The 26,920-nt window shown below is 54.7% G+C and overlaps 2 protein-coding genes across 4 annotated transcripts in view; both read right to left on the bottom strand.

Annotated features, from left to right (window-relative positions):
• Positions 1–213: 213 nt before the first annotated feature.
• On the bottom strand, positions 214–18,015 carry Adora2a (adenosine A2a receptor). 3 transcript variants are annotated; one of them, XM_048343529.1, is made up of 3 exons: positions 17,982–18,015; positions 9,292–9,870; positions 214–1,860 (listed from the first exon to the last, which is right to left on the bottom strand). In XM_048343529.1, the coding sequence occupies exons 2-3, from the start codon at positions 9,612–9,614 to the stop codon at positions 960–962; spliced, it is 1,224 nt and encodes a 407-aa protein (XP_048199486.1). In that variant the 5' UTR covers positions 9,615–9,870; positions 17,982–18,015; the 3' UTR covers positions 214–959. The 3 variants fall into 3 exon arrangements, with proteins under 3 accessions (XP_048199486.1, XP_048199485.1, XP_048199487.1); XM_048343528.1 differs by lacking the exon at positions 17,982–18,015 and adding an exon at positions 17,665–17,774; XM_048343530.1 differs by lacking the exon at positions 17,982–18,015 and adding an exon at positions 14,921–15,005.
• Positions 18,016–23,330: 5,315 nt separating this feature from the next.
• The window catches only part of Specc1l (sperm antigen with calponin homology and coiled-coil domains 1 like), a 143,300-nt gene continuing 139,710 nt past the window's right edge, over positions 23,331–26,920 (bottom strand). Inside the window, exons 15-16 of the mRNA XM_048343526.1 lie at positions 26,678–26,737; positions 23,331–25,697 (exon numbers count right to left, since the gene is read on the bottom strand). Coding sequence (XP_048199483.1) covers positions 25,608–25,697; positions 26,678–26,737 — 150 coding nt within the window. The 3' untranslated portion in view covers positions 23,331–25,607. The remainder of the gene's footprint in view (positions 25,698–26,677; positions 26,738–26,920) is intronic.

Genomic DNA, 26,920 nt, shown 5'->3' with positions numbered 1-26,920 from the left:
CCTGACTCCAAAAAAGTTGCTGGGGAGGCCTCCAGGGCAGGCAATGTGTTTCTGTCTATCTGTCTGTCTGTCTGCACATCTGCATATGCCCATACACAGTCCACCCCACCCCCCACCCCCCCCCCACCCCCGTGCACACTACCTCTGGCTCTGGAGCAGGGAAAGGAACTCAGACACACTATTCTCATTGGACAGCTTAAAACACAGTGTGGCTCATTTTTATTTTATCTCAGAAAACAAAACAAAACAAAAAACATTCCCTTTAGGAGGAAAGGCCAGTTCGTTGGGGCCTCTGCGGAGGCCGTTCTGAGCAGCCCAGGCTTTGCTCCCGGGACCTGAGCCCCTGCGCTGGCACTGTCCTTGTTACAACATGTCCTCCATCCTGGCTTCGTCACCTCCAGAGAGCTGGCCCTGGGAGCCCAGTGCACAGCCATGGTTGACAACAGGAGAGGGCTGCCCGAGACTCCCTGGCAGACTCCCAATGCCAAGATAGCAGCAGGACAGGCAACAGATCCAGAAGCCAGGGGAAGGAAGATAATAAAATAGAAAGGATTTCCTCACACTTATATCTTCGTAGTCAAGTGCCACCTCCAGGCCAGCAGCTTCTCGAGCCCTAGAAAGTCCGGGAGGGGAGGCGAGCGTGTGACAGGAGGCTTCCTGAGGCCAGTCTGCTAAGCCATGGCCACTCTGCAGAGACAGGGGTCCTCCAGGGGCATTGGGAGTGGGAGACTGGGCCCTGACCACTGAAGATGCCTAGTGCAGGGCCTCATTGCATGAAACATTGACTTTCTCAGGCCTCAGGCCCTACTTGCTGGGCCGCATGCTGCACCAGCTTGGGGCTCCTTCCTCTCCATCCGCGGTGATTACCAGGCCCTCACTCACCTCCTAACATGACTGGTCCAGCCAACCAGAAAGACGGTGACTTCCTTCCTTCAGGAAGGGACCAATGCCATGGACCATCAGGACACTCCTGCCCGGCCCTGGGCTCGGGGGTCCTCTTTGCCAGACGACTCTGGGCAAGGTCTTTGGTGTTCATGGCTAAGGAGCTCCACGCCCGCGAGGCTCACGTCCTGGTGGGATTCCTGGACACTCGCTCCACTCACCAGCCCTAGAGCATAGCCATTGGGCCGTCGTTCGGGATGGGGGCCGCTGCCATTGGCCCACACCCCAGGGGGATGGCCATTGAGACGGAGGCTGGCCTGCTCACCTTCGGCGCTGTGAGCTGCCAAAGCCCGGGCACTGGTGCCCCCCGCCTTGAAGGGTTCCTGCCTCCTCAGGACATGACTTCGAATGATCTTGCGAAAGGTGTGGCGAAACTCACGGATCCGGTAGGCGTAGATGAAGGGATTGACCACAGAATTGCTGTGCGAGAGGACAATGGCCAGGTACATGAGCCAGAGAGGGGCGTGGCTGCACGTGGGGCAGAAGAAGGTGAAGCAGTTTATGATGTGCAGGGGCAGCCAGCAGAGGGCGAAGAGTCCCACAATGATGGCCAGCGACTTGGCTGCGTGGACCTCCTTCTGCAGTGTGGACCGAGTCCGCTCCCCTGGCAGGGGCTGGCTCTCCATCTGTTTCAGCTGTCGCCGGGCTGCCAGAAAGATCCTCAAGTAGATGCCCAGCATGAGCAGCAGGGGCACTAAGACGAAAGCGAAGAAGTTGTAGTACACCATGTAGTTCATGGGCACCACATCCTCAAAGAGACACGTCACCTGGCCCTCGCCGCAAGAGTCGTTCCTGCCCTCCTTCAGCAGGCTGCAGTTGTTCCAGCCCAGCATGGGTGTCAGGCCGATGGCAAAGGAGAGCACCCAGCAGATGGCGATGATGCCCTTGGCCCTTGTGCAGGTCACCAGGCTGTTGTACCTAGAAAGAGACCAGCATGAGAAGCCTGAGAATCCAGGACTGGGCAGAGCCAACAGTCAAGAAACCCAGAAAAGAGCGAGGGGCTAGCGGCTCACATCTATAATCCTAGCTACTCAGGAGGCGGAGACACAGCCACAATTGTGGCTGAAAGCCTGCCCGGGCAGGAAAGCCCATGAGACTCTTATCTCCAATAACCACCAGAAAACTCAAAGTGGCCCAAAGTGGTAGAATACTAGCCTTGACCGGAAAAAGCTCAGGGATAGTGCCTAGGCCCCGAGTTCAAGCCCCACAACCACCACCACCAACAAAACCAAACCAAACCCAAAACCAAAACACCAAAAGAAAGAAATCCAGAGAAGACGCCAGGTGGGTTCTTCATTTATTGGCTAAAAGGTTTTCCTTGCAGCACCTAGACTAGGAACTTCCTGAGGACGCCTCAGTATCCTCTTCTAAGTAAAGTAGTGGTTCTTGCCTTTGTTCACAGGCTGATGGGGTCCAGTAGTAGATAACAAGAGAGCAGGCACCCTGGAAATGGAAACCACTGTACAGATGTTCAGATGATCCAATAGTCCTGAGACTTAATTTGAGTTTGATTTGAGGGAAATAAGTGATTTGGGGGAAGGAGAAGTATTGCACCCATTCCTGCTTCCCTTACAAAGGTATATATATATATATATATATACATATATATATATATATATGTATATATATATATATCCCTTTTCTATAAAGGGACATTTGGATATTTATATCATTTACAGTCCATACAAAAATTATAACGCAGGCAGACTGGCCTCTGGCAACTGACAAAAAGCATACATGTCTGTCTTGTCAGGTGCCAATTACTCCAAGTGCCTTATAAGGGCCAGACCCCTTCATGTTGGGTCTGACGGAGGGCTCATTGCCTGGGGCGTGACCAGCCACAGGAGACTTGGAGCTAATCTGAGCTTCTTGCAGGCCATGCTCTTTCTTCCTCATTTGACTTGGGTGTCCTGAGGGGAGAGGGGGAATGGTAGCTCCAAGTTGAATGAGATACCATCTCTCCAGCAGATCTCTCACAGACCTGGGTAGAGAAGTAGGATAATTATGTCTTGACATTTATCTGGCAATCTTAATAGTCTTAGAGAAAATAATTGGATGAGAGCTTAAGGTCCAGACAATGACAATAATCTTCTTGAAATCACTCCATTTTCCTAAGAGCCAGATGAAAATCCAAGCCTGCTAATTCAAAATCCCAGACTCACAGAATGGGGTGATCTAACCAATATGCAGCCTCAGCCCTTGTAAAGGCAGCAGGAGGTTTTCCTTTTTTTCCATTTTGTTTTTGTTTTGTTGTTGTTTTTCTTTGTTGGTCATGGGGTTTGAACTCAGGGCCTGGGTGCTGTTCCTGAGCTTTGTCGCTCAAGGCTAGTGTTCTGCCACTGTAAGCCACTGCTCCACTTCGGTTTTCTGGTGGTTAATTGGAGGTAAGAGTCTCACAGGTTCTCCTTCAGGGACTGGCTTTGAACTCAGCCTCCTGAGTCGCTAGGATTACAGGTGTGAGCCACAGTTTATAAGAGTGGGTGCCCTAAAAATTCTCCCTGATGGAAAAAGGCACCCTCAGTGTTTTCTGAGGAATGACTTGCTGCCTATAATTTTCACTCTGGAAAAACAAGAGTAGCCTCCCCCCTACCTGGTGAAAACCTCGCCCAGCCTTCAAGCTCAGGCTGGATATCTCCTCAGAGAAGTTTTCTGCCTCTTCTAGGCCCAAGATGGGGAGCTCCTTGGAAGTGGGCTCTCTTGCTTCCATCTGCATTGCCAGGTTTTAGACAGGACCATGCAGGGGGTGTCAAGAAAAAAATGCATCCTATTTAATCCAGAGTTCAAAGTCCTATAGAAAGGATCGAGTGAGTCTATTGGTGGCAAATACAGGTGCCTACAGGTAATAAGTGTGAGGTGGTATGGTGTGCATTTACCCTTTGTTGCCATGTAAAATGCGTGCCAATGGTACCACATTTGCTTAGCTCGCATGAGGTCCTGGGTTCCATTCTTAGGACACAAGGGGGGAAAAAGCTGAGCATGTTGGCTCACATTTATAATCCTAGCTACCCAGGAGGCTGATATCTAGAGGACTGCTGTTCAAGACCAACCTGTAGGACTTGATAATCTAAAATAACCAGCACAAAGCAGGGCTGGAGGTGTGTCACAAGTGGTAGAATGCCAGCCTACCAAGTGCAAGGCCCTGAATTCAAACCTCAGCATTGGAAAAAAAAAAAAAGTGCCTCCATTTTGTCAGATCCCAAGAGCATCTGAGCAGCTTATTTATTTTTTATTTTTTTTGCCAGTCCTGGGCCTTGGACTCAGGGCCTGAGCACTGTCCCTGGCTTCTTCCCGCTCAAGGCCAGCACTCTGCCACCTGAGCCACAGCGCCCCTTCTGGCCGTTTTCCATATATGTGGTGCTGGGGAATCGAACCGAGAGCTTCATGTGTAGAAGGCAAGCACTCTTGCCACTAGGCCATATTCCCAGCCCCCTGAGCAGCTTATTTTCTGGGCAAAAATCTCCCAAATGTTGTTTGGTAATTGGAAGATAAAATGAAAAATTTAAAAACAACCTAGTAACATCTGATATCTAGTCTACAGTCCACCCCTTATTTTACAGGTGGGGAAACAAAGGCACAAAGTGAAGAATAGGCTTGTTGTGAACATTTAGGCACCCAGTTGCATGAGTTGTGTGAGGCAACCTAGGCCAAGGTAAACTCATTAGTTCTGAGTCTTATATGTCAGTTCTGTTGTTCTTTTTTTTTTTTTTTCCTGCCATTCCTGGGGCTTGAACTCAGGGCCTGGGCACTGCCCCTGAGCTTCTTTTGTTCAAGGCTAGTACTCTACCACTTGAGCCACAGCACCCCTTCTGGATTTTTTGTTTATATGGTACTGAGGAATAGAACCCAGGGCTTCGTGTATGATAGGCAAGCACTCTACCACTAAGCCACATTCCCAGGACTGTTCTCATTTTTCTTTTTCTTTCTTTATTTTTTTTTGCCAGTCCTGGGGCTTGGACTCAGTAACTCAGCACTGTCCTGGCTTCTTTTTGCTCAAGGCTAGCACTCTGCCACTTGAGCCACAGTGCCACTTCTGGCCTTTTTGTATACATGTGGTACTGAGGATTCGAACCCAGAGCTTCATGTATATGGAGGTAAGCACTCTTGCCACTAGGCCATATTCCTAGCCCCTGTTCTCATTTTTCTTGAGGTGCTACTACAGCTTAAACCCAGCGTCTTGTGCAAGGTAGGCAAGCACTCTAGCACTGAGCTGTAACTCCAGCCCTGTCAATTCAAAACAGTTACTAGGCAGATTTATTCTACAAGCTCCCCAGGCCCACAAAGCAAAGGCTTAGCCACCAGCAGCAAGGCCTTGACACGGGGAGGGCTATGGACCTGACCTTTCCTGCCAAGCAACATAGACCCTGCAATGTTGTCTCCTGTTCTGGAGACGTAAACATGAGCCTCACACTTACACAGCACACATCCCTGTGTCAGCACTTGGCACTGTTCTCAATACTCTACAACAGTACTTAGTCCTCAATGAAGAGGAAGTTATGCTAATGTTAACATCTTTCCTGAGAAACGCATAGCCCTCCCTGGATTCTGGTCCTTGTCTATCCCTATACATGAGGAACATCATGTCATTTCAACCTCTCTGGGCCTCCGTTTCCCTGTGTGTAATGTGCAACTCAGAATCCGGGACCCATCAGCACTGCCCGTAAGGGTAGGCAAAAACTTTTCATCTGAGCTGCTCACAGGGAAATGGGGGTACCACGGGCAGTGTGACCTTTTTGCCATCTGAGGCTGTCAAGCGGAAGCGAGCATTGGCCCTGATGGCGAAGGACCACCTGCTGGAGAGAGGGAGGTGAGGACGGTGGATGGGTTGCGAGTCGGTGGGGAAGCCAGGGCTGGCCACAGATGGGCATCCCTGCATCCATTTGTCTGCTTTTTCAGAGGGGAGACTCCACCAGAGACAGTCTCCCACGGCACGACGGAAGTCTCTCGATGGCATACTAACAAAACATGAATAGTGTTTGCCTGTACCTGCAAAAACCTGGGGGTAGGAGAGATTGGGGATAGAGAGGCAACTTTTCACTATATACTTTTTCCTTGATAATGTTTGTATACATGTTATTTACTTTGCCTTGCACATGCTAGGCAGTCTCCACATACATATTTGTACATGTGTACACACGTACAGGTGTGTGGGGGAAATGGATGCATTTTGTTTTTGCCAAAAGAAAGCCCCTTCGTGGCTCAAGTGATAGGACATCAACCCTGAGCCAGAAAGCTGAGTGAGAGTGTGGAGCCCTGAGCTTAAGCCCCAATATTAGCAAAAAAAAAAAAAAAAAAGTTACTTAAGAAAAACGACAAGAAGAAAAAGCCCCTTCAGCTGAGAGTTTAGACCCAAATGGGTACCTGGAACAGCATCAGGGCCCAAATGGGACCATGGCCAAACCATGCATGGCCCAGTAGCATCTCCCAGGCTGGGGCTGACATGGACCTCACACACAGACTGCCCAGCTAGAAGAGATATCAAGACTATCTCACACTCTGGGGGACTAGGAGGCATCACAGGGTGTGGCTGCCAGCCCCGTTACCAGTTCCCATTTTCAGGTGTTGTCCAGCTGGACCCCAACTGCCCTTCCTGGGGATCCCGGTTACCCACCCCAGGGGCTCACCCTATCATCCAGAAACATACCCCACAACTTAAAGTTTCACATGCATCTGCACCACGTTGAGATGGTGGAATTTCCCTAAGTGACCCTGAGGGGCCAGTGATCCAAGAACTGAAGAACTTCTGACCCACAGGGGGAAACTTTTGATTTCTTCCCTGGGCAAAGACAAGCCTAAGTCAGCCCTCCACCTCTCTGCCCACTCATCTCCTGTCACTCATTAGCCAGGCCACCTCTCCCTGGCCCTGCCTACATACTCATTCTTTCCTCGGGAGGCTTTGCCATCCTTCTGACACTCCAGCCCCACACATCTGAATGCCACACAGCTGACACGTCTTCCTCTGTGGTTACACAAAGGTCGCCTGAGAAAGAAAACCCTTGTCTCTCGCCCAGGGCTTTTCATCAAGAGATGCATCTCTGTCTCTAGCCCTGATCTTCTTACCCTGCCCTAGCTCAACAGTGTCTTTACATTTGGCAGAGAGGTAACAGATTGTTCTAAAACTGAGTTCTTAAAAAGAAGTTACCATGGTGTAGGTCCCTGGCCAGTGCCCAGAGGGAACTGGCTTCCTAGCTGTGAAGGGGATGGAGGAGGAAGGGGGAGCCTGAGCCAGACTATAACCAGCCTAGAGCTACTGGTTCTCACGGGCCTCCCTCCAGTTCTTCCTTATGCCCAACTTGCTCTCTCTCAGGGGCCCCCACATGGATACCTCCTCATGTTCAGCAACCAGGGGCTTCAAGGCTAAGAAAGTGAGTGACCCCAAGGCCAGTAACAGTACGAGGGACTCTAGAATCCATCTACGTTAGGAGCTACGTGTATGTCCTTTCCTGGTTCTAGCCATGAAAGTCCTAACATCTGCTCTGGCTAAAGTACTGAGCTGAGAGGATCTAAGAAGATGCTGTGCCGATACCCTTCTGCAGCTCTATTACTCTCTGCCCGGGGAAGGAGGCCCACCTTCATCCCTGCCGGCTCCCTGCAAAGACCAGCTTGAACTTTCCAAATCCTCCCTCAGCAGAACTTCAGTGGCTGACAAGTCCAGGTGGAGCTCAGGTCCAGCTCTGGAAGATTCTAGGGTAAGGAAGGCAGATCGGAGCCCAGAAGGCGAGGGCTCCAGATTTCTAGCAGCTCAAGAGTTGAGCCTCCCCCTGCCTGTCCTACCAGCCATGCCACTCACTCTAGACCCTCACAACTTCTGTGAGCTTAGGAGGACAGATAGAAGCACTCCCATTATAGAGGAGAAAACCGGCTTAGAGTAGGGCAGCTGATTTCTCATAGCCACACAGCAGGCCCCATCTTACTAGTTCAAGGATTCATTCTCTTGACTCTCAGAGAACACAAAGGGACAAGCTGAGGTCTTTCAATTGAGAACAGCTGTCCCCACCTCTCCCTAGAAGGCTGCTGCCCTTTAAATCAAAGAAAGTGAAAGCCAGGCTGCCGCTTCCCCTGCGAGCTCAGCTGTGTGGGCTCAGCCCCGCTCCTCTGTTCAGAGCAGTCACTGGATAAACCTGGACTTCGCTCAGCCTCTTCGCTCAGAATTACAGTTACATGCTACCAAAAAAAAAAAAAAAAAAAAAAAAAAAAACACTCACGGTTTTACTTAACAAGGTTCAGCTACTGAGCAGTATTGGAGTTTCAGCTCAGGACCTGCTCCTTTTCGGCAACTTAATACAGGTGCCTGCTCTTTTCTTGGGGACAGGTGGCAGCAATGACTGTAGGATGCAGCTTCTGAGAGACTCCCCCAAAGAGAGAGGTTATAGGGGTGGCAGCCCCTGTTTCTTCCTAGGCCTAGTCCCCACTCAACTACCAACTCCTATGGCCCAGACAGGGTAGGCTCCCTCCACAGAACCTCATTTTTCCGTCTAGAAAATGAGAGGAAGGAAATGGCTTCTAAGGGCCTTGTTGGGTTTGACATTCTGAGTTTCCATTTGCTCACTGAGCCTGGTCTTTAGCCTGCAGTGGGTTGTAGGGCTTCCTCTGCCGGAGGAGACTCCACCTGTTTGGGGAGTTCACTGGGGGGCAGTGTACTCCAATCTGGAATCGTGGAGACCTTCCTCAGCACCTGCAGCACCCCCTGGCTGTGAGACCCAGGTGGTGGCGGGGTAGAGGGAGCAAGGAGATAAAGCACTCCTGGCACCCTAAGGGAAGGTTGTACTTCCTAGTTTATCTATGGCCTGGGTAGGTGGAGGCTACACCCAGGAAATGCAGCCACTGGGAAGGTCTTTATTTACACAATATTAGGCTGAGGTCACTTTCACAAAAGATTCACCATAAAAAACCCCAGTCCTCCCTCCTCCGTGACCTGAGGAGCAACATAATTTGCATACGAAGTCCAAGTGACTCACTGCGGCCTTCAGCCAAGTCACTTCCCCTCTCTGGGTTTCTCTCCTAACATGCACAAGACAAGGCCTACCCACTGAAGCTAGGGAAAGGCAGAGGGCAAGAGGGTTCCTCACCGGGGGTGTTGTGGTTGTTGGTGGCTCCTCGCCCACTCCGGGTTCCCTGAAGGAGTTTTGCTCTGCCGTATGAACGATAACCTAGACACAGAGTGTCAGCACTATGTCTGATGTGGCCTAGGGCAGCCCAGGTTGCTCAGTGCCATAAGGACCAGCCAGATCGGCATAAGAGCCACCCACCTGCCAGCCCTGTGTAGCCCTGGACGGAGCACTGGGGCCGTGTCCTCAGAGGCACACAGACCAGGCACAGCTGGCCCTGTCCCCAAGTGAGCCCCTCACTCACCGGAGTGGGATGCGGATGGCGATGTAGCGGTCGATGGCAATGGCCAAGAGACTGAAGATGGAGCTCTGAGTGAGGACCAGGACAAAGCAGGCGAAGAAGAGGCAGCCGTGGCAGGCGGCGCAGAAGCCGGTGCTGATGGTGATGGCGAACGGGATGGCGAGCACGCCCACCGCAATGTCGGCTGCCGCCAGTGACACCACAAAGTAGTTGGTGACGTTCTGCAGGTTGCTGTTGATCCACACTGCCCAGCACACCAACACGTTGCCCAGGATGGCCAGCACGGCGATGGCCAGCTCCACCGCGATGTACGCCAAGGAGCCCATGGCGGCAGAGGCCACAGACAGGCAGGTTCGGCAAGGACGCGGGCCTGGGCCAGCTCACGGTCCATAGCTGCAGCCCCGCCGTCCACCTGCCCAGGCCCCAGAGCCCTTTCCTCACAGGAGCCAAGAAGGTGCCCACACAGGGCGCTCCAGGGGCTTTGTCACAGGCACCGCCACGTCTCCTGACATCAGGCCCTCTCCTGGGGGACCTCTGGTGATGGCCTCATGGCTAGGCTCAGCTTCAGGGTTCCCAAGGCACCTGCAAAGAGAGAAAGAACCTGGTGAGCTACTGAACCACCTGAGCCTCGAAGGTTCTACGGCGTTCCATTCTCCTCCCCCTGCAGCCTGGGTGTCCGCTTGGAGATGCTCCCAGGCCCAGAAGTGGGATTCTGGCCCCCAGGGCTAAAGTCACCAAGTGAAGTTGCTACCTCCCAGTCCTCCTAGAATTCCTACTAAGACCACCCAAACCCTTCCTGTAGGCTCTGCACAGCACACGAGAGGGACTGCAGGTAGAGCCAGGCTGTACCTCTGTCTGGACTCTGTCTGCCCCCCACCCCTGGTCTTGAGGTCATCCCCTCTTAGCATAGCCAGAGATCCACCAGTCTTACTCCTCCTCACCCGAGGCCAAGAATCTGTCAGAGTTACTTCTGTCATGTTGGCGCCCCAAACTCAGCATCCCAAACTTTCAGTGGCAGCCTGACTACTCAGTTGCCTGGGTCTTTCCACTTGCTGCCAGGTCCATGACTCCATTCCTTTCCGAAAGACAGACAGACACAGACACACAGACACAGACACACACACACACACACACACACACACACACACACACACACGGGCTTGTCCAATCCTACCCACCTGTCTCACTGCCCCAGCCTCTCAGCCTACTTGTGCCACTCTGTCCCCACTAAGCTCTCCAGGAACTACCAGTGTCCAACTAAGGAACAAGCCAGCAACTCCTGGAGCTTAGTTCTAGAGGGATCTGGGGATCCATTTAGTCTGGCTAGCGGCAATGGATAAGCTTTCTTACCCTCATGGGCAGCAGAGCAGGCACAAGCCTGAACCAGCTGACTCCCATTGTCCCCAGCAACCAGCAGGCTGCACATCTGGTGGGGCAGGAGCTTGGGTGCTTCTCCTCTCTGACAGAGCCTCCTCCCCTTCCTCCTCCCCTTCCTCCTCCCACGCCCTCTCTCCCACCTGTTCCTCTGCCTGGAGAATGTGGGAATGATTGACTTAAGTCAGAGAAGCAGGTGCTCTGAATTCACTTGCTGGGGAATTGTGGCCAAGCATCTTTCTTTTCTGGGTCTCCGTTTCCCTATTCATACAGTGAGGAAGTTGGGTCCTGGCTGTCCTCTAGGGGCCATTTCAACTCTCCTTGTTGTTTTGTCCATGAAAAGGAACTAAACAACATATTGGAAAGGGAACCCCAGAGTCAAAGTATCATAGAAACATAGGAATGACTGACACCCTAAGAAGCATAAGCTCCCCTCCAGGCCAGAGCTCAGCCTGAACTCCAGCTGTCCCCCTGTGCTCATGAAACCACCTCAGTCCAAGCAGACCTCTCTCACCAAGTGCCTCCCTCAGAAGCAAGAGGCCCCCAAATCCACCTTTCATTCCTCAAGGAGCCCCAGAGGTTCAGAGCAGCAGTCGCTGCCTGTCTGGGGACAAGAGGCTAGAGGCCTCCTGGCTACCTGCATGTGTCCGTGTCTTCCCCCATCTCCTCTACTTCATGAGGATGGGAGTCCTGAGAGAAGGCCATTCCTCAGTCCTAGTTAAAGGCCCAGGCTCTGTCTCCTCCATCCCACTCGAAACGGGCTGGAGCTGGGGCAGGCACATGCTACAGCCACATGGGTTGGGGGTTCCTGCACCCACTTAGGAAGTTCAGAATACACTGCTTGACACAAAAGGGCCAGGGAACAGGGAGGGAAAGCCAAAGCCCCCGCAGAAACTGAGGAGTTAGCAGCCTGCAGCAGGTGGAGCGGCCTAAGCCCTACTGAATCTGGCTTTGCGTGGGACACTGGGCAACTACCTGCTCACCAAGCATGTCCCTGGCAGGCAGAAAAGACCATAACTCCAGATGCTATCCCTGACTACGGTCCGTGTTCTCCTGTGTCCTGGTCTGCAGTCCAGATGTGCACTCAGGAGCTGAGGCTAGCCTTGGACCTGCTTCCATGCCGTGGCCTCCCAGGCCTGGTACCACCAACAGCAGGCTACTGTCCAATCAGACGCTGACAGGCCTAATGAGCCACGGCCATCCAGGGATCCTGCCTCCCCATCAGGGCCTGCTGGGAGACGAGCTCAACTGCTGGACCTCTGTCAGCCCCCAAAGAATCTACATTAAGGAACACCACAGCCTTTTGCCACCCTAACTAGGCAGGTTAGGATGCTCATGTGGCCCCTACCATCCCACAGATCCAGGACAGGATTTCTCCTCAGCCCCATCAGAGCCACCACCATCAGCCCCAGGGACCACACTGGCTCCCAGCAGCTAGGATGTCTGGCTTGGAAGGGGCCTGACCCAGCCGCTCAGCAGTCTTAGGTACCTGCCCTCCCTGAGTACCACTGGTTCTCAGTGTCTCCTCACCACACTGAACGGCACTGGGTACCCACAGGCTTCCTGACCATACTGAGGCCACAATTTTTCATCTCATTGAATGTACCTGTGTCGCCTCCCCAGCCAGCCTTGCATGGGCTGCGCACACACACACACACACACACACACACACACACACACACACACGCTCCTTTCAGCAAGCATGTCCATCTCCACCCATTCCTTCCGACATTCCCATAGGGTGCCTCCGTTGCTGCCAGCACATCACAGGTAAAGCTCTGATCCCACAGGCCACCTGGACATCTGCCAAACCCGAATCCACTCTTGGCTGTGCCTTGCCCAGCTGAGCCCAGGAGCTCAGCAGAGGCAGCCTTGGGCCAGGAGTCCAGTGCTACTCGGGGTAGCGCTGCAGAAGGGAAAAGGCTGGGGCTGCCCGGATCTGCGGGTACCCTGACCCTGGGGGCCAATTTCAACATGTCACTGACTAGAGCTGGGGAGCAGTACACACAGCTGGCCACCAGGTGCCACGCCACCCTGAGCCACCAACCCTTAGGCTCTACAGGGGGCCACCTGCCTAAATGCCTGGACCCTTTGTGGTAGGCCCTCTAAAAGAGCTTGCTCCATTTCCTCGGAAGCTGGGGAAATGATGGACAGCAATTCTCATGGGTTCCATGAGCCCCACCTTGCAGAGGAGGAAGCTAAGGCCTAGAGGTGACCTCTCAGCCTTACCTGGAACACAACACTAACGTGTGCCCCAGCACTGGGAGAGAACGCCACAGGATTCCATAGAAGACTTCTGGAACCTCCTACCCACTCTGAGCTTCCCAGAGACACAGAAAAGCTGAGGCCCAGGGGGCCAGGGTGGGGTCAGGATCTGGCAATTTCCCTCTCCTGTTGGCGCTATTTAATTAATCCTTAAGTCATCTGTTGCTAAGAGGGGAAATTAAATACTAATAATGTCCTGTTTCCTCATAATTGCCCTTTGTTAGGGATGGGGCAGAGGGCAGCTAGTGTCCCATGTAAACTATAGATATGTTGCAGAACACCCACAATATGCCTTGAAAGAATAACCCCAGAGGATCCCCAGCAGTTAAGACTCAAATCTGCACCTTTCTAGCCTTCCTCCACTACCCCCCAACCTTGCTACCACACTGACTTAACCACTTTCATTAAATCATCATTTAACCCAAACCCGTCTGGCTCCTCATACATCAGATCAGTAAGTCTCTCTGTACACATGCCCAGATGGCAGCTGCACCCCTTTAGAGCCTGCACCCACTAGCTTCCAGGCAGGCCCTGCACACCTATGCTTCCCTGCGGCAAGCAATGGAGTAGTATAGAGACTCCACCCATTGCAGCCATGCTGGGCTCTGAAATCCCAGCCTTAGAATCCTCCTGCCTCTTCCTTGTAGTCAGTGTTCCCTACTCCACTGTGCCACAGAACAGCGCAACCTTTGAGCCACAGGGAGCTCTGTGCTGTCTGCTACTGACCTGCAGGCCCTAAGCCTGCACCGAGGGCCTGGAAGCAGGAGGAAGCCCAGGAAAGTCTGAGTGGCAGCTGCTACTCTGGGGATTCACGTACCCACAGGCCATATCCTGTTACCAGGACCTCAGCTCCCACTTTAGATGGACTGAAAACCCCAATTTCAAAACAAAATTAAGGCCAGGAAAGACAAGCAATAGCATCAAAACCATGGAGATTAGTATCTTCAAAGAGGAAGGTCACGCAGTAGTACCATAATGTGTGTGTGTGTGTGTGTGTGTTTGTGTGTGTGTGTATTTGTTTGTGCCAGTCCTGGAGCTTGAACTCAGGGCCCAGGCATGGTCTGTGATCTGCTTTTGCTCAAGGTTAGCGCTCTACCACTTGAGCTAAAGCACCACATCTGGGTAAGACTCACAGACTTTCCTGCCACAGGTTGGCTTTGAACTGTGATTCTCAGCTCTCAGCCTCTTGAGAGTTAGGATTATAGGCATGAGCCACCAGCATCAAGCGCCATGATGATTTTTAAAAGACATTTCAGATCCTCAAAGAAAGCAGCCATAAACAAGGAGAACTTAACAACCCATGGCAGAAACAGGCGTAGGTAAATATGAACAAGAAAGATGAACAAGAAATTGTGGGCATGAAAAACAGGGACTGAAATAAAGAACACATCAGATGTGATGAATTCCAGGCTCACAGGCAGCTGAGGAGGACAATTGGGGATCCAGAGACAGCACAGGGGGATTCTCACACACACCTTGCCAAGTCTGTGTGAGGAAGCAACAGGCATGCAGGGAAGGAAATACAGAAGCACCGGCACTGGTGTCTCAGGAGCTCAGCAGGCACACACAGAATAATTCCTAGGTAGTCTGGTGGTCCTTGCACCGGCCCTGCAGTGGCACTACCATGACCAGGCTGGAGCTTCTGGAAAATCCTGGAATCCACAGAGCCCCTCCCAAACACATCAGCTAGCAGGACAGGTGCTTTCCTCAGTTGCCTGGAACCACAAAACCCCAGAGTTCCCTTCTCTCCCCCCTTCCAGTGCGTGAAGCAGGCTGGCCCCAGGTATGGGCAGGCAGCTGGGTGTGTCTCCTCCCCCACCGCCTGTGGCTGCACTGCTACTGTTCTGCTCCTGGGGGCAGGATGTGGGCAGGATCGGAGAAGCAGCTGCAGGTGGGGGATAGGACACCACACTGTCTCTGCTTCTGCTTCACTCCCTGGGCCACCAGGCCTGCCAGCAGTCCCTGGACATCCTCTCCTGAGGTGGCCACTCACCTATCACATGCTACTCTTCCAGACAAACCGCCTTGAGGTGCTGAGAGATCAATCCGTGGTGGGAGTAAAGCAAGGTCCGCCCCAGCTCCATCGCCAGGCTTCCCCTCTGCACGTGGCTCCTTGCGAGTGCCAGCACCACGTGAGAGGCTTGGCACCTGTACCTCCCACAAACAGCCGATCACAGGTACTGCGGGGACTGTGCTGCCTTGAATAGGGGCCAGCGAGGGAGGTCCTTGGCACCCAGGCCCCAGCCGACACTACGTGCACTAAGGATGGAGGGACAAGGACTCATGGCCGGGGTCCCCTGGACATGGGTGTGATCAAGAAACCCTGGGGGCTGAAGGGAAAGGGCAAGGGAGTTGCACCAACTTGAGCATAATCTACCTGATCCCTGTGCCACCCCTACTGCCCATCGGTGCCTCCCTAGCTTGGCTCATGGCCATGAGGAGGCCAGAGGTGAAATCTGTGGAGCCTCTGGGCGGCCTATGCACTAGAGGAGACACCCTAGCACCATGGCCGGCCTCTCCTCGCCCCACTCCCCACTTCCCTAGGCAGCCTCTCATCCAGACCACAGCTGCTGCCAAAACATCAGCACCACAGAACCACGAAAGGGTCCAGCCTCTGCCCAGCAGCCTCCAAACAGGCCTGTCACTCAGGACTCTAGGAAGGCATGGAGGCTCGGAGGGAGTCTGCAGGGCTTCTCAGAGGAGGGGGTCTTTGGGTTGGACTTAGGAGAAAAAGAGGACAGAGTCCAGCAAAGAAATCAGACTGCACCGCTCAGTGCTGCATCAGGGAAGGCACAACAACCCTGGAATGCTACAGCCCTGCCTTCCCGGACATGCAGGGGTGAGGGGCAGACACTCTTCCTCTCCATCTGGACCCTCCTTACACCCCTAGCAGGTTCTCATGACTTCCAGGATGTAGAAACTAGGGCCACCACACGGCTTCTTCCCACACCCAGGACCTGAACCCTGCCCGGAAGGTGAGCAGTCTCGAAGGGGCTCCTCTGAATCGCTGCTCATCTGGACCCAGCAAGGAGCAGAGACCCAGCTTCCTACATTGTGCCCTTTCCATCAGTGTCAGTCTGTGGAGCCGTCCTTCCCATGCACACACAATCCTGGGGGCCAGGTTTGAGTTAGATGAAACAGGACAGATCTCATAATGATGCTGAGGTGACAGCTCTAGTGCCTCCGGATGAAGTAGCTTAGGACCAGGCAGGTTAGAGGGTAGCAAGAGCCACTGTGGGATTTTGGGTCACACCAGAGGTCTCGCAGATCCTGATGCTCTGAAGTTTCATGCTTGTTCTGGAGCCAACACCTCCCTCTGCCACAGCAATCTTTGTGGCTCCCTCTGACCCATCCTCCAGGGCTCCCCAATTGGAATACAGAACCCCCTCGACCCCAAATCCTCCAGTCAGTGCTATCTCATTTCTTCTCCACTACAGCCCTAATGCGCTTTGGGCATTGCTAGGCACACTACCACCCTTGCTTGGCAGATGAGAAAATGGGTTCCCAGGATAGTGACCCGTGTTGCAGCACTGAAATCTCTGATCAGGGGGTCCCCTGATGGATCTGGCCCCAAATCTGACACCTTCTGGATGCATGGGCTTCCCTCAGGACATGAACTGGGAGGCAGCCCAGACCTGAGCAGACACACATGGCCTGAGGTTTGCCTAAAGGACACTAGAACTGGCAGAGTGTGCAAGCCTCCTAAAGGCAATGGTTGAGCTATGAAGGTGTAACCACCATAAGTAGGGGGACAACTCTGTAAGGACCCCTTGCCACAAATGTGCTAGGACTCAGGATGGAGGGGAGACAATCCACCAGGCTCAGCCTTCCCAGCCCCACCAAAGCCGCTTGGGCTAAGGAAGCAGACCCTGATTCCACCACATCATTAAAGACGGAAGTACTCGCAAGAGCTCTTCGCCATGATCACCAGGGCTGGGAGGCCAGGAGCAGCCTGGGGTGGACGTGGAGGTGGTACGAAGAATCTTCTAGAAGGGGCAGTCTGGGAGTTCGGTGAGAACTGTGTTGCAAGGCTACAGGGCAGCAGACGCCAGAAGAGCCTGTGCAGCTTGGGGTGGGGTGGGGGAAGAGCAGGCAGGCAAAGGGGGATGTACCCCCCGTCCACGGGTTAGGACAATGCCTGAGGGGGGGGGGGAGCTGATGGACACTTGGCCACTGTGTGCTTCGGTTGTTCTGGCACACTTGGGTTTCCTCCATCCTCCCACGGAGGGAAATTAAAGTGCAAATGGCGGGACGGAGACGGGCCCCACCGAGGCCCCTCCGTCCCATGCCCTGGACCACCATTCCCGCCATTCCTACCTCCACTGGGGCAGCCTGGCAGGCGGCCAGGGCCAGTCCGAGGCTCCCCGCCCTCCAGCCCCGCAGCCCCGGCCTCTCCGGGGGTCCCCGGCACTGCCGTCCGCAGGATGCGCGCGCGCGCCCCGCCGCGCGGCCCCGACTGCCGGTTCCCGCCGCGCCCAGGTGTCCGCGATGCGCTCTCCGCGCCCGGCCCTCGGGGCACCTGTGCCCCTCGGCTCCACCTGTGCCGGCCTCTCGTCCCGGAGGGTCGGCCTCGCAGGGCCCCCAGCCTGTTCCTGGACGGGACACCCCGAAAAGACCAAGGCGAGCACGCGCGGCAGACGGACCCCGGCCGACGGCCATTCCCCGCTCATTGCCGACGGCGCGCGCCCCGCCGCCCCGCTCCCGGGCCGCTTCCCCTCCCCGCCGGTCCCTGCCCACCTTCCGGTCGTCTGGGGGCAGCCCGGAGGATCCGCACACCGTCTCCCGACCCCGGCTTACGACGTGACCCGGCCAGGCTCGGTCCCCGGCGCGGGCCGTTCCCGTGACCGCCGCGGGGCCGGGCTCGGACCCGGGCGCCCCAGAACTCGCTCTCCGGGGTGCGGAGGGAGCGGCCGGTACCCCGAGGGGCGGGGCCCGATGCCCAGCTCTCCCGGCCCGGCACCCCTCCAAAGGCCTCGCGCCTCCAGGCGGCCCCCCACCCGGCCCTCCTCATCCCCACCCCACCCCCCGACCCAGGACCCGGTACCCCGGCTGACCTGCGGCTCGCGCGCCGGCTCCCGCTGTCTCCGCGGCCGCCCGGGCTCGGGCTGCAGCCGCGCCGCTCACGGGCGCCCCCTGCAGGCGGTATCGAGACCCGCGCTGCCCCCGCCCCGCCCCGCCGCCCCGGGAAACCGAGGCCCGCGGGGCGGCTGGGAACCCAAAGAGGCGCCTCTGAGCCAGGCGGTCCCGCGGTGGATCCGGGCAGCGCCATATCCCCGCCCGTCGGTCCCCAGTGCGGCCTTGGAGATCCCATGGCCCCGGCCTCCTCTTCCGGCGCTGCACCCCTCCCCTCCCCACCCGGGGGACTCCTCCAGCCCTGCGGAGCCCGGGCGCAACCTCACACCCTACTCCAAGAAGGCCACCGGCAGCCTCACCTGCCCTGGCCCTCTCTGGCTCTGCTACCCTTGTCCTGCGCAAGTGCACCGGGGGCGCCCCCTCTTTCTCTCTGCAACCTGCTTTGGGCTAGCGTCGCTCTCCTGTTCTCACGGCCCGGCGTCCATAGGAGCCTTGACTAACCGCCCCCCCCCCCCCGCCACACCTCTTCTCTGAAACACAGAGGGGGGTGAGGGTGGCCTCTGGGAACCTCAGACCCTTGGGCTAGTAGTAGTCCTTGCTCCGCTCCTCGTCCTTGTTCTGGAAGTTTCCAACTGGTAACACCCTCATGTACAGCCCCAACCCGGCTCTGCGGAGGGGTCGGTCTTGGACTGCCTTGGACTGCCTTGGACTGGCTTCAATCTGCTCACAGAAGGCCAAGCCTCGCAGAGGGTCAGGGCATGGTGATCAAGGGCTTCCAAACCCTTGGCTAGTAGAATCTCCAGGAACCAGAGGGGCTCCAGGTAGAGTCAGATTGCAAAATTCGCTCAGGGCCAGTCTAGCCTCTAGGGCTAAGGGCTGCACGAAGGAAGGGCTTCTAAGCAGTCCTCAGCCCCCAGGGCAGGAAGGGGAGAGAAGGTGGAAGGCCTGTGTGCAGGTGCCTGGCTCCTAATCAAAGGGAGCCAAGAACCTGAGACAGACTGTCACTAGAAGGGACGCAGTCTTGATCACCTGACAGCTTGCCTGGCTCATCCTTGGGGCCAAAGCCTGGTCTCTTGTTCCAGCCCAGCCATCGAGTTAACCTGAGGACCCAACATGGGTGTCACATGAAACCCTGGGGATACTACCACTCCCCCAGCCTCCTTCCCCAGATGCCTTTCCAGCCTCTCTCTCTCTCTCTCTCTCTCTCTTTCTCTCTGTCTGTCTGTCTGTCTCTCTCTCTCCCCTCAGCCCAGGCCCCTTCTGTGCCTGCCCCCTCCCTCAGGGCCCTAGCTTTCCTTAGTGGAAAGGAAACCTGGCCATCAAAGAGGGATGCTGCCCCTGGGACCAGAGGCTGGAATGGCTCTGGCATTCCCAAAAGCCTTCTAGGAACCCATTTGTTTCTGCTCTGCCATCTCCTGGAACTTGGGGAGCTGCCTGGCTAGGGACCCCTTTCCCCAGGCCTTTGACTCCCAATTTTCATTCTGACCTTCTCCTGAGGAAGATCACTTTGGGAGGGGGTCCATCCTTAACTACTTCTGTTGGATCCACGCTCATTCAAAGTCCTCAACTACCCTGTTGTCTTGAAGGGGGCTTGGGCACTCATGAGGAAGAAAATACTTAGCCCATTCCATGGGACCCTCTTGCTCCCTAGCCCGTGGTGTGGGGCTGGGTGATTCTTTTCTTTGTCACTTCCATCCTGGGGCCCAACACCCTTCCACCAGATTCCCCACATGCATCCTGGACTCATGTACCTCATCCAGAGAATGAAAATTCATTCTGACACAGGCCCCAGGGTCTGGGCAGAGCCCCATCTCTCAGTGTGGGGAAAAGCTGTGTCCTGAGGCCAGACTGGTCAGGCAGGGGTTCATGTAATTCTAGCTCTACTGGCCCCAGAATGGCCATAGGAGCCAGTGCTAAGGAGCTGGTGAGGAACCTGCCCCACACAGCCCCAGCCCCAGCCTGTTACTGGGAGGTACAGCCCTGACTCTGTTGGTCCTGTGTCATCAGTCAGGCACTCTGGCTCCGACCTCCAGTGGAAGTTGTTGTCCACAGATGGGGCACACTGGTTTTTACACTTGAGTATGGAAGGGAATGGCCTCAGGAGGCCTATTCCCACTCTGCCTGCGGGTGGGTGCCTGTGCTTGTCCCTGGACAGGCCACACCCCTTAGGCAAAGCCTCTGTGTTTGCCTGGATGACCCCCTTACCCGCCACAGGAGCCATTCATGTGCCTGGGCTGCCCCATGAAAACGTCAAGAGTGAAGGGCATGGGCCACACAGAGCGTGGCCGCTTAACCCTTCATGGACATGGGATCCCTGGCAGCGTCTAGCTTCTAGGTCTGGGCCTTGGATTCCCTGTCTCAGCCCCCGTCAGGCTTTGAAGGCTGCAGGGGTCCGCCCTTCCTTCCGTCCAGGCCCTGGCTCCTCAGGACACACAGTGGGGCCAGCTGGGCCTTCTCCTGCTCCACAATTCCGTTCTCAGATGACCCACCCCCACCCCACCTCTCAGCCCTTTGTTCCTGCCCAGGATGCACCTGGGCGGCCTCTGGCCCTCATTGTTTGCTCTGGGGCCAGCTGAGCCTCATCAGGGAGCAAGACCTGCCAGGACCAAGACCATGCACCAGCTGGCCCCTGAGAACGGACCAAATCTCAGGTGCTCACCATGTCATCCTGTGATCCAGGGACTTCACAAAGCTCCAGTTTATCCTCAGTTTACATGAAGCCCCAAAAAGGCCAGAATCACGTCAGAGGAAGCAACAACTCCACAGTGAACCAAGGAGTGACCCTCACCATACCGCAGGCCCCAACTCAGCCCTGTGGGAAGATGCTCTGTTCCACAACTGCTTCTGGCCACGTAGGGACCAACAGCGACCCCAGCCAGCAAGGGTGCTGATCTGAGGTCTCCCTGTAGGTGGGAGACAAGGCCTGGGGGCAGTGGGGCTGTGGCTTGATCTCATGGTGGGCAAAGGCAGCCCTCTGCTGCCCTTCAGGCCAGAGGTCATCCTTCCTCCCCAGAGAGGACCATCCCAGCAGCCTCCCCACTCCCCCACATCAGGGTGCTTGAGGGTCCCCACTTCACAGATGTGGGGTCAGTTCCAGCAAATTCAAGTGTTGGTGGTCCTCCAGGGGAAGACTCTGGGGTCATGACTCCTGCTCAGCTCAGTGCCTCCTGCAGAAGCCCTGTGGGACATGGGCTCCAGCTCCCAAGGTGGCATAGTCCCTTCGGGCCCTCTTCCCACACTGGGCCCTGCAGATACTTTTCAGGAACAAGGATGGGCCCTTCCACACCTTGATCTGGACAGGGTAGTTGGGGCTGTCAGCTAGCTCTCCTCAGGCCCCACCCTGTGCGCCCAGAAAGCAGGGCCTCCTCCTCTCCCTGACCTGTTGCTGTTTGAGCTCCGGCCAGCAATCAGACAAGCCCTTGCCCACCTGACCCAAATCATGCATGACCCATCACACCTATCAGCCCCGTTAGAGGAACAATCTGAAACATCCCGGGGCCAGATGTCATCAGGATGGGGTCAGAGTTGGCCATTGGATGCTGTCAGGGCCTCTGGCACAGCTGCTCAGAGCTCAATCCTTGAGGTGGTCCTCTCTGGCTTGCTCTTGTCCTAGGAACATGTTTATTCTTTTCATTCATCAAACTCTCTGTGAGGTTCTGGAACCTTCCATAAGTAAAGTTTGAATGGATTCCTCCTCAGAAGTGCTGCTCCAGGGTAGGCAGTGTTAGCTCTAAGCTGAGGGCCACAAAGCCCTTGGGCCAATCCCATTGAGCCCTGCAATCACCAGGCAGGTGAACTGGGCTACTACAGGGCTCCTCAGAGATTGTCCTCTGACAGTGCAGGGGGCAGCACCGCAGGGAGCTGCAGCTGTAGAGACCCAGGTCCACTGGTAGGATGGGACCAGCTCTACCCCTGCCATGCTAACCATCTTAGCACAGACACATGGCTGTTGATGAATCCAACTCAGGCCAGGTGGAGTATCAGCCTTCCCGTGACTCTGGGGACTCTCAGACCCAAGCAGGGTGCTCGTCAGTGTGAAGGCAGTGCCCCCACAGACCTCCCCTGCATGTGGCACATATAAGGCAACAAGATGGTGGTGTTGGAACTCAGGGACAGAGTGCCCAGGCCCTGAGTTCAAGCCCCACGACTGGCGCAGAAAGCCAAAAAAAGAAATAAAATGTACTAGGAATGCAGAGTGGGCTGGAGCTTTTGTTCAGGAGGGAACAGAAGCTTACCAGTACAGGGCTTGGGTTCTACCCCCAGCAATAAAGGGAAAAAGTTGAGAATCAAAAGCTTACTGGTTGGGGCTGGGGATATAGCCTAGTGGCAAGAGTGCCTGCCTCGGATACACGAGGCCCTAGGTTCGATTCCCCAGCACCACATATACAGAAAACGGCCAGAAGCGGCGCTGTGGCTCAAGTGGCAGAGTGCTAGCCTTGAGCGGGAAGAAGCCAGGGACAGTGCTCAGGCCCTGAGTCCAAGGCCCAGGACTGTCCAAAAAAAAAAAAAAAAAAAAAAAAAAAAAAAAAAGCTTACTGGTTGCCTCTGGGTGGCGGTGGCAGGGGTAGTGGTAGTAGTAGTAACAGTAGTAGTAGTCTAGCACTCAAGCCACAGCTCCACTTCTGGTTTTTTGCTGGTTGTTTTTTTTTTTTTTTTTTTTTTTTTTTTTTTTGGCCAGTCCTGGGCCTTGGACTCAGGGCCTGAGCACTGTCCCTGGCTTCTTCCCGCTCAAGGCTAGCACTCTGCCACTTGAGCCATAGCGCCGCTTCTGGCCGTTTTCTGTATATGTGGTGCTGGGGAATCGAACCTAGGGCCTCATGTATCCGAGGCAGGCACTCTTGCCACTAGGCTATATCCCCAGCCCCTTTTGCTGGTTAATTGGAGAAGAGAGTCTCATCTGCAAATCATGATCCTCAGATCTCAGCCTCCTGAGTAGCATGAGCCAATGGCACACAGCTTGGGGAGTGTATGTGTGTATGTATGCTTTCCCCCTCTGTAATTTCATAAGTCCTGAAAACTATTTAAGATTTCTAGAAGCTCTTGGACATCCCAATGGCATATGTCTGGGCTCTGTTGGTTTCTGGGTCACAGGACCTGCACAGAATCCGGAACCTCTGGTGTACCTGCCACTCCCAGACCCAAGTCCTGCCTGGCCCGCAGGGCAGCGCAGCATGGCAGTCCACGCGTATATCACACCTCGGCTACATCTTCCTTGAGAGGACTTGGCTGGCTGGCTGCCTGGATTGCCAGTGCCTTCTCAGGAGCCAGTTTTGGGGGCCCTGAATTGTCAGGGGGCTGAAGGGCACAAGGACAAACTAGGAAGTCCAGACTTGATGTGTTTCAACAGTTTTAATACATTCAAGAGTAGTTACTGAACAAAATAACAAATTATCAGTCAGCAGAAATCTGTGATAGAAATAGAAATATAACTGGCCCTTTTTCATTAAAGCTTGTGCTTGAAGGGAAAAGAGGCAAAAATGACTCCTAGAGGCTTCATTAGCAGGTGTCCCTTAATGGGGGACACCTCCAAACATCACTTTTATGACCCCTGGTAGCCAGGTCCACAGAGCAGATAGTGTTGGAAGGGCCCATGAGAAAAGGCCAGAAGCAACGCTCTGGAATCTTTGCCTCTGTGGACTCATTGCAAGGGTGGGCAGCGGATCCATACCGCAGAGGGTCCTCCAGACACAGGGGTCAGGGCAGTCCTCGCAAGCCCACTCTCTGCCCTTCCGGAAATGCCATCTACATGGACATAGCCTGTTGTAGTGCCTTCCTCAAAAACCTCCCAGAAGACACTGCACAACCCACACGCCTGCTCACTACCTCACCCAGATGTGAACGCATGCCCAGAAAAAAGACGTCTTCCTACTCATAGGACAAACATCCCACTCATGACACAATAAATAAACAAAAACATGACCTGGGGCAGGCAGCGGACCGGCTTCCTTGACGGTAAATAAGAACAGAGGCAAAACAGCCTAAGATCGAGGGGAGCAACGTTCAGAGATGATGGCGCTCCCACAAATGGTCACTCGTGCCGACTGCCAACCGCCAGCAGAGCAAGAGGACAGAAAAGAACTTGACCAGCAAGGGCTGGCCCTCCACCAGGGGTCTTCCGGAATTATCTATGGCTTGAGGCTGCCTACCTGGTCATTCCCTTAGGTGAAAATGGGCATTCACAAAGGAGCCCCTGCCCGCGGGGGCTGCAGCCTCAGCAGACGCATGAGGGCATTTAGGCAGGGTACATGGCAGCTACCACTCACCTTGTGGTGAAGTCCCACAGGTCTCACACACAGATACACAGCCCACCCCCTAATAACCACACACGTGTCAAAATCCTAGTCTAAAACATTATGCTTGAGTGGCTTAGCCCTGGCCTGCATTTGGATTGGGTGGGTGTCCTGGGCGCCCCCTCCTTGTGTCCACCTAGCTAACAGAGCTGTGACAGGTCCGCAGGAGGTCCGTCTTCCTCGTGGTGCTTTACAGGTGCCAAATACAGTTGTGTTCTAGAAGTTAGAGATGTCAAACAACAGCCACTGTGTCAGGAGCATGCGTGACATGGGCTCGGCTTCCAAGACAGCTGCTGAGTCACAGCCTGAAAGTCACCAACAGATCACCCGTGAGTAAGGCTTGTGCTCGCGTGGTGCAGGCGGGCACAGGGCTCGGCCATCCTGACAAGGAACTAAGGCACTGTCTTCACGTCTGCCCAGGAGGAGTGAGTCTCGATGCGCCAGCACGGGCCGATCCGCTGGCTTCCTAGAACATGTCCTTGCCTCCTGCTACTACTTATTCCACAAAACCTCGCTGGCCACGCCGACATCCAAACTGGGTTTTATTCCTATGCTTATTAAAAAACAATTTAACTTTGGTACTAACAGAATAAGGAGCTATTTTCCCCAATATTGCTTATAGGAAAACAAACAAACTTTTGAACTAAGGGAGCGCCTTGCGACTCATCCTCTCTGGGACTGAGACAGGGGCTGAGGAGGCGAGGCCCTGCCTGCTTCCGGAAGACCAAAGCTGCCAGCAGTATGGACTCGTCCCGCTGTGGGTGTGGGAGCCAGGAACTGGATATTCTCTTCACTCAGGCTGAGAACCCTGAAGCCACAGCAACCCAGAAAGAGCAGTGACAGTGCCACTTCTGGTGAAGGGTGGAGGCTGGAACACAGATGCCTGTCGTCAGGCCTTCATTTTCCTCCTGGTTCCCATTCACCTCTGAGGGGACCCACTTGATGTCAGGTGAGAAGCTGTGGCTTAAAAGCTTTCGCTGGTCCTCGCCTCCCCCAATTTAATCCCACTCCCCAAGTTTAGCTGGGTACCAGCCTTGCTGTTTACTCCCCAGGGCGCCAATGCAGTCAGTACTCTCTTCAGAAGGAAGCAGCTGGGTGCTGCACCCGCACCCCGGGTGAGCCAGCCTCATGGGGGAGCACGCGCTGTGCTGAGGGCCACACAGCCCAAGTTCTCCCGACTCAGAGGCCTTGGGCTGAGGCACCCGCACGGCAGAGCAGCCCAGAGTTGCGGAAAGCTTTAGGGGTGCATAGCTAATGGCATTGGTGTCGCCTGGTAACCGCAGAGGTCCCAGCTGGTAGCGGATCTTCCTGGGGTGCTCAGGTTTCAAAGTACTTGTAGATGGCAGTCACATACAGCATCACATTTTGCCAATCTGGCCGCTCGGTCCGTACCATCTCATTAATGTCCTGGCAGACAGAAGAGCTCAGTTAGGACTGCAGGTTACCGCCTGGCCCATCCCAACAATAATGGATTTTTAGTCTAAGCCTGAGTGTCCCTTTCACACAGTGGCCCTAGGCAGTGCCTCCGGCCCTTACCAACCTACGTGAGGCAGCAGAGAAAGACTCATGGGCTGTTTTCAGTGCAATAATCTTGACTATAAGGTTTCTTAGTGGGGAGACTGCCCACTGAACTCATGGTGTGGGCACTGTCTCTGAGTTTCTATGCTCAAAGCTAGCACTCTGCCACTTGAACCACAGCTCTCTCCTAGCTTTTTGTGGTAAGCTGGAGATTAAGAGTCTCGTGAACTTTTCTTCCTGAGGTAGCTTTGAACCACAATTCTCAGATCTCAGCCTCCAGAGTAGCTAGGATTACAGGCATGAGCCACCAGTGCCCAAAGACTGCCCACTTTTTATGTGAGAACTTTCCACATGTGCCGTGAAATGTCCAGCCAGTAAGGGGACACCCTACAGTAATGATGGCTTCTCTCTAGATAGCCCAAAAGGGGGCACCTGAGCAAGCATACCTCCAGGAATTGAGAACACTCTTGTCGCGTGAGATGAACACTCTTAGAGCATAATTATGACTGCAAACACTGCCTCAGGCCCACCCAGATGTTCCAAGTTGGGTGAGTGGCACCCAGGGATGTGGAGGTAGCCCTAGATGGTAGGGGGACCCTGGGAACAGTCCGTGGCTTAACCTGATCACACGGGGGTCCTTTTCTGAGCTGAGCTCTGGGCCGCAGCACTGAAGATGGCCCTGCCCTCTCCCTCCAGGTGCCTTTGATACTGACTAAATGAATGACTTTGTTTTTTCTGAGGGTGCATGGGGACAGCTGCTGAGCTCCCTGGGAGCACCCCACACAACAGGATACTCCCCACCCCCTGGTGCTAGTCCACAAAGAACATCCAATGACCACCCTCCTAACCAGGGAGCCCCACAGACTCACCAGGGTAGATTTGATCCCGACACTTTCAGCCGCCTGGAAGGCTAGGGTGAAGTTCCTTTTCTGTAAAACAAATCACACTGTTGCAATATATGGCCAATGTAAGGAAGGTTACATAAAACACAGACCTCCCTGAGCCTTGGGACCAAAATAAACCTATGTCAGGGCTTAGCACTTGTCAAGTACCCCAGGAACAGCCTCTGCTCCAGCCAGCTGTGGGACCATCCCTGCGTTCTTACTCCACTC

The sequence above is a fragment of the Perognathus longimembris genome, chromosome 3 (genome assembly GCF_023159225.1).
Source record: "Perognathus longimembris pacificus isolate PPM17 chromosome 3, ASM2315922v1, whole genome shotgun sequence".
In the NCBI taxonomy this organism is placed as follows: domain Eukaryota; kingdom Metazoa; phylum Chordata; class Mammalia; order Rodentia; family Heteromyidae; genus Perognathus; species Perognathus longimembris.
The sequence above is the reverse complement of the archived record's forward strand: the minus strand, read 5'-3'. Positions and strand labels throughout refer to the sequence as shown.

What these genes read in the sequence shown, in the direction of transcription:
- Adora2a (XM_048343529.1), bottom strand. Translation starts at nt 9,614, where the DNA reads ATGGGCTCCTTGGCGTACATCGCGGTGGAGCTGGCCATCGCCGTGCTG. An exon ending in GCCATCCGCATCCCACTCCG is followed by an intron (nt 1,861 to 9,291) that starts GTGAGTGAGGGG and finishes GTCTCTTTCTAG; the next exon opens with GTACAACAGCCTGGTGACCT.